The 6,279-nt window shown below is 54.7% G+C and overlaps 1 protein-coding gene across 4 annotated transcripts in view; it reads right to left on the bottom strand.

Moving 5' to 3' along the window:
• Window positions 1–214: 214 nt before the first annotated feature.
• Window positions 215–6,279, bottom strand: part of LOC121272544 (hypoxia-inducible factor 1-alpha-like) — a 104,592-nt gene continuing 98,527 nt past the window's right edge. For 3 of the 4 annotated variants that reach the window (XM_041179179.1, XM_041179180.1, XM_041179182.1), the window contains 2 exons: window positions 2,886–2,978; window positions 215–1,171 (listed from right to left, as the gene is read on the bottom strand). In XM_041179179.1, the coding sequence (XP_041035113.1) occupies window positions 230–1,171; window positions 2,886–2,978 (1,035 nt within the window). In that variant the 3' untranslated portion in view covers window positions 215–229. The remainder of the gene's footprint in view (window positions 1,172–2,885; window positions 2,979–6,279) is intronic. The other variant, XM_041179181.1, reaches the window with a different exon arrangement.

Genomic DNA, 6,279 nt, shown 5'->3' with positions numbered 1-6,279 from the left:
TGTTGGGGCGCAGTTGCACGGACACTGACCCGTGTTGGGGTGCAGTTGCACGGACACTGACCCGTGTTGGGGTGCAGTTGCACGGACACTGTCCCGTGTTGGGGTGCAGTTGCACGGACACTGACCCGTGTTGGGGTGCAGTTCCACATGTACTTATGTCTTCTTAAAAAATGAATTGATTCAGAGGATGTGGACATCGCTGGCTGGGCCCAGCATTTATTGCCCATACCTAATTGCCCTTGAGAAGGTGGTGGTGAGCTGCCTTCTTGAGCCGCTGCAGTCCATGTGGTGTAGGTACACCCACAGTGCTGTTAGGGAGGGAGTTCCAGTGTATGACCCAGTCTTTCAAGTTTTTGAGATAAGATTCCCAGTGCTTTTCAGCCCTTTCTGCTAATAATATCCTCTCGGTTCTGATATTATCTCTATGAATCTTTTTCTCACCCCTCCCCTTCCTTACATCTATTTTATAAAATGGAGGCCAGAAGCGTGCATTGTCTCTAAGGATTGTACCGTGTGAGATAAAGTGACAATCGTACCTCTCTCTGCTGGGTTCTGCTGGGACTGCACTCTCAGTTCCAGCAGAATCCAGCTGAGCGCTCGGCTCCAGCTCAGCTCCAGACTTTAAAGAATCTGCATCTTGACCGTTGGTTCTGGCCGACTGGCCGATGTGAATCCCGGTCTCAGGAGGACTGGCCGAGGTCTGGGGCTGGAATAAAGCCAGCAGGACATTCTCCACAGCCGCTGTGAATGCCGGCCCCCCAAAAGCCATCGACTTGCTGCTGGAGCCGGGAGCTCGGCCGACGCTGAGGCGGGTCATGTTGCTGGATCGTTGCGAGGCGGCAGCGCCTCCCTGAGGACGGAGGGCTCCCCTCAAGCTTCTGTAGAGCGCCTCCCCCTGGCTGCTGGCTGGCTTGCTGGACTGGATGGCGTGGAGGCTGCTGGGCTGAGGGCGGAAGGCGGTGGTGTCTCCTGTCTCCGGGACAGTCAGCGCCTCGGACAAGCCGCGAGAGCCATCCTGCGTGGTGGGCCGGTCTTTGGGATCGGTGTCCAGGCGCTGGTCAGAACAGGCCCGTCCATCCTTTTCTTCAGGAGATTCAAAGCTGCTTAGCTGAAAGTCCTCCTCCATGGAGATGTACGGTGCTAACATCTCCAGGTCCAGCTCTGTAGACACCTGCAAACACCAAACCACCAATCAGCCTTCTCGTTTATTCGTAACAGTTGGTTTACTCCAAACCCCCCTCCCCCATGACCCAGTCTCGAGTGCCTTCCATCCCTTCCCCTTTAGGCCTCAGTGTCCTACTTGACTCTCAGCTCATTGCTACCCCATATCTCGTGTTATCAACAAAATGTTTCCATCAGGTGGATGAAATACTGCCCAACTCTGCGCCAGCCTCAGCTCATCTGCTGCTGAAACCCTCATCCATGCTTCTGTCACAACACACTCAATATTTCCGACACTCTCCTCATCACCCTCCACCTTCCACCCTCATAAACTTGAGCTGATCTTAAGCTCTGCTGCCCTGTATTTTAACACCGCTGTCTTCACTGAACCTACACCAGCTCCCGGTTAAGCAACCCTTTGACTGTAAGGTTTTCAAATTTGTTTTAAATCCCTCTGTGGCCTTATCCCTCCCTATCTCTATAACCTCCTGCAGCCCCTACAACCCCCCCGGAGATGTCCGCGTTCCTCCAATTCTGGCCCCTTGCACATCCCCGATTTTAATCTCTCCGTCATTGGCGTCCGTGCCTTCAGCTGCCTGGGGCCCCAAGCTCTTGAATTCCCTCCCTAAACCTCTCTGCTTCCTTCCTCCTTTATGATGTCCCCTAAAACCTTCCTCTTTGAACAAACATTTGACCACCTGCCCCAATGTCTCCCGTGAATCAGTGTCAAATTTTATTTGATTGCGCTCCTATGTCGCACCTTGGGTCACTTTACTACCAAGATTAAAGTAAGTTGTTATGAAGAATTACATAGAATCTGCAGCACAGACACAGGCCATTCAGCCCACCCCTCAGCTTTTCAGCCAATCTTTCTATCCCCTTTTCTCTCTTGTACTCATCTTGTTTTTTTTTGAAGTGTCTAACCTATTTGCCTCAAACACTTCCCATAGTAGCGAGTTCCACCTTCTGACCACTCTCTCTGAGTGAAGAAATTTCCCCTCATTTCCCTATTGGATTTATTGGTAATTATTCTATATTTATAGCCTCACGTTTTGGATTCTCCCACAAGAGGAAACATTCTCCCTACATCTATCCGGTCCAAACCATTTACAATTTTAAAAGCCATTCTATCAGGGATCCTATAAATCTCTTTTCTGAAGGAAGAAAACTGTTCAAAATTTCCCAATATCCATCAGTTCTGTTACAATCCTTGCGACTCTTTTATTCACCATCCCCATTCTGTGTCCTTCAGATAATCAGTGGTAGGAGTTTGGAACAGTCCTTCCTACATTGATGCTAGATCAATCGCTAATTTTAAAATGGAGATTAATAGGTTTTTGTTATCCAATTATGATATGGGGCAAAGGCCCATGTGGAGTCAGGTCGCAGGTCAACCATGATCTCATTGAATGGCAGGACAGGCTTGAGGGGCTGAATGGTCTCCACCAGTTGCAATGTTCCTTTTTATCTGGATATTGAGTGTCAGGATCTATGTGATTCTGAGGAAATCGCAGCCAACTCTGACCGGGCCCTCGCCTGGTGGTCACTAACAGGTGAGTGACCCGGAGCAGGAGTGTGCTGGCTGGGTTTCTTGCCTCTCTCTAACTGAGAAGCAGTGTCTGTTTCTGTGTACCATCGCCGGGTCCTGACACCTTCTACGTTCAGAGTCATGAGATTCGGAGTGGGAGAATTGGAGAGGCTAACACTGCGGGAACGTGACTGACCTGGTCTGTCTCAGTCTGCTGAGCTTTGCTACCCATTGCAGTCAGATTTTGCACGACTTCTGTGTCAAAGCAGAAATACTTGATCTCATGGTCCTGTCAAAGTGGAAAGAACCAAACCTCAAGAAACCAAAAACACAACAACACGTTTCCCAGTGTTCCCATCGACTCCCCCCAACAACCCCATCGACCCCCTCAACAATCCCATCGACCCCCTCAACAATCCCTTCGACCCCCCCAACAATCCCATCAACCCCCCCCCAACAATCCCATCGACCCCCCCAACAATCCCATCAACCCCCCCAACAATCCCATCGACCCCCCCCCCAACAACCCCACTGACCCCTCCCAACAACCCCACTGACCCCCCAACAACACCACTGATCCCCCCAAAGCACCACTGACCCAACACCATCGATGCCCCAACAACCCCGCTGACCCCTCAACAACCCCACTGACCACCCCAACAACCCCACTGACATCCCGAACAACCCCACTGATCCCCTAACAATCCCATCGACCCCCAAACAACCCCACTGACCCTCCAACAACCCCACTGACCCCCAAAAACCCAACTGATCCCCAAACAATCCCACTGACCCCCCCAACTACACCAATCACCACCCCCAACAAACCCACTGACCCCACCAACCCCACTGACTCCCCCAACAACCCCACTGACTCCCCAACAATCCCATCAAACCTCCCAACAACCCCATCGAACCCCCCAACAACCCCACTGACCCCCCACCAACAACCCAACTGACTCCCCCAACAACCCCACTGACACCCCAACAACCCCACTGACCCCCCAACAATCCCACTGATCCCCCCAACAACCCCACTGACCCCCCCAACAACCGCACTGTTCCCCCCAACAACCCCAGTGACCCCCCAAGAACCCTAGTGACCACCCCAACAACCCCACTGACCGCCCCCCCCCCAACAACCCCACTGACCCAACAACCCCACTGGCCCCCCCAACAACCTCACTGCCCTCCAAACAATCCCATTGAACCCCCCCCAACAACTCCACTGACCCCCCAACAATCCCACTGACCCCCCAACAACCCAATTACACCCCCAACAACCCCACTGACCCCGCAACAACACCGCTGACCCCCCAACAACCTCACTGACCCAACCAACAACCACACTGACCCCCCAACAACTTCACTGACCCCCCAACAACTCCACTGACCCCCCCAACAACCCCACTGACCCCCCCAACAACCTCACTAACCCCCCCAACAGCCCCACTGACCCCCCCAACAACCCCACCTACCCCAACAACCCCACTGACCACCCCCAACAACACCACTCTTCCCCCCCCAACACCTCACTGACCCCACCCAAGAACCCCACTGATCCCCCCAACAACCCCACTGACCCAACAACCCCACTGACCCCCCCAACAACCCCACTGTTCCCCCCCCCAACAACCTCACTGACCCCACCCAAGAACCCCACTGATCACCCCAACAACCCCACTGACCCAACAACCCCACTGACCCCCCCAACAACACCACTGACCCCCCAACAACACCACTGACCCCCAAACAGCTCCACTGACCCCCCCAACAACCCCACTGACCCCAACAAGCCCAATGACCCCCCCAACAACTCCACTGACCCCCCCAACAACACCACTGACCCCCCCAAAAACACCACTGACCCCCAAACAGCCCCACTGACCCCCCAACAACCCCACTGACCCCAACAACCCCACTGACCCCCCCAACAACCCCACTGACCCCCCCCAACAACACCACCAACCTCCCCAACAGCACCGCTGACCCCCAACAGCCCCAGTGACCCCCCTCCCAACAACCCCACTGACCCACCCCAACAACATCACTGATCCCCCAACAACCCCACTGACCCCCGAGAAACCCCATCACCTCTCCAGCAACCACATTGACCCTTTAACAACCTAACTGATCCCCCAGCAGCTCCATTGACCCCTCAACAATCCCATTGACCCCCCAACAACCCTATCAACCCCCTGACAGCCCCACTGACAGCTCAATTACCTCATTGACCCCTCAGCCACCCTATTGACCCTTCAGCAATTCCATTGGTCCTCCCCCCCCAACAATTCCATTAACCCCCAACAACCCCATCAATCCCATAAACCTCCAACCCTCACCCAGTGCCCCAGCACTGGCCTCATTCCCCAGCCCTCATTCTCCAGGAACTGTCCCCCAGTGAGAGTCAGGACCTTCAGGAACTGTACCCCAGTGAGAGTCAGCACCTTCAGGAACTGTCCCCCCAGTGAGAGTCAGCACCTTCAGGAACTGTCCCACAGTGAGAGTCAGCACCTTCAGGAACTGTCCCCCAGTGAGAGTCAGCACCTTCAGGAACTGTACCCCCCAGTGAGAGTCAGCACCTTCAGGAACTGTACCCCCCAGTGAGAGTCAGCACCTTCAGGAACTGTCCCCCTCCCAGTGAGAGTCAGCACCTTCAGGAACTGTCCCCCTGTGAGAGTCAGCACCTTCAGGAACTGTCCCCAGTGAGAGTCAGCACCTTCAGGAACTGCCCCCCAGTGAGAGTCAGCACCTTCAGGAACTGTCCCCCAGTGAGAGTCAGCACCTTCAGGAACTGTCCCCCTCCCAGTGAGAGTCAGCACCTTCAGGAACTGTCCCCCAGTGAGAGTCAGCACCTTCAGGAACTGTCCCCCAGTGAGAGTCAGCACCTTCAGGAACTGTCCCCAGTGAGAGTCAGCACCTTCAGGAACTGTCCCCCAGTGAGAGTCAGCACCTTCAGGAACTGTTCCCCAGTGAGAGTCAGCACCTTCAGGAACTGTCCCCCAGTGAGAGTCAGCACCTTCAGGAACTGTCCCCCAGTGAGAGTCAGCACCTTCAGGAACTGCCCCCCAGTGAGAGTCAGCACCTTCAGGAACTGTCCCCCAGTGAGAGTCAGCACCTTCAGGAACTGTCCCCCAGTGAGAGTCAGCACCTTCAGGAACTGTCCCCAGTGAGAGTCAGCACCTTCAGGAACTGCCCCCCAGTGAGAGTCAGCACCTTCAGGAACTGTCCCCCAGTGAGAGTCAGCACCTTCAGGAACTGTTCCCCAGTGAGAGTCAGCACCTTCAGGAACTGTCCCCCAGTGAGAGTCAGCACCTTCAGGAACTGTCCCCCAGTGAGAGTCAGCACCTTCAGGAACTGCCCCCCAGTGAGAGTCAGCACCTTCAGGAACTGTCCCCAGTGAGAGTCAGCACCTTCAGGAACTGTCCCCCAGGGAGAGTCAGCACCTTCAGGAACTGTCCCCCAGTGAGAGTCAGCACCTTCAGGAACTGCCCCCCAGTGAGAGTCAGCACCTTCAGGAACTGTCCCCCAGTGAGAGTCAGCACCTTCAGGAACTGTCCCCCAGTGAGAGTCAGCACCTTCAGGAACTG

This window comes from Carcharodon carcharias, chromosome 34 (assembly GCF_017639515.1).
Source record: "Carcharodon carcharias isolate sCarCar2 chromosome 34, sCarCar2.pri, whole genome shotgun sequence".
Taxonomy (NCBI): Eukaryota; Metazoa; Chordata; class Chondrichthyes; order Lamniformes; family Lamnidae; genus Carcharodon; species Carcharodon carcharias.
The sequence above is the reverse complement of the archived record's forward strand: the minus strand, read 5'-3'. Positions and strand labels throughout refer to the sequence as shown.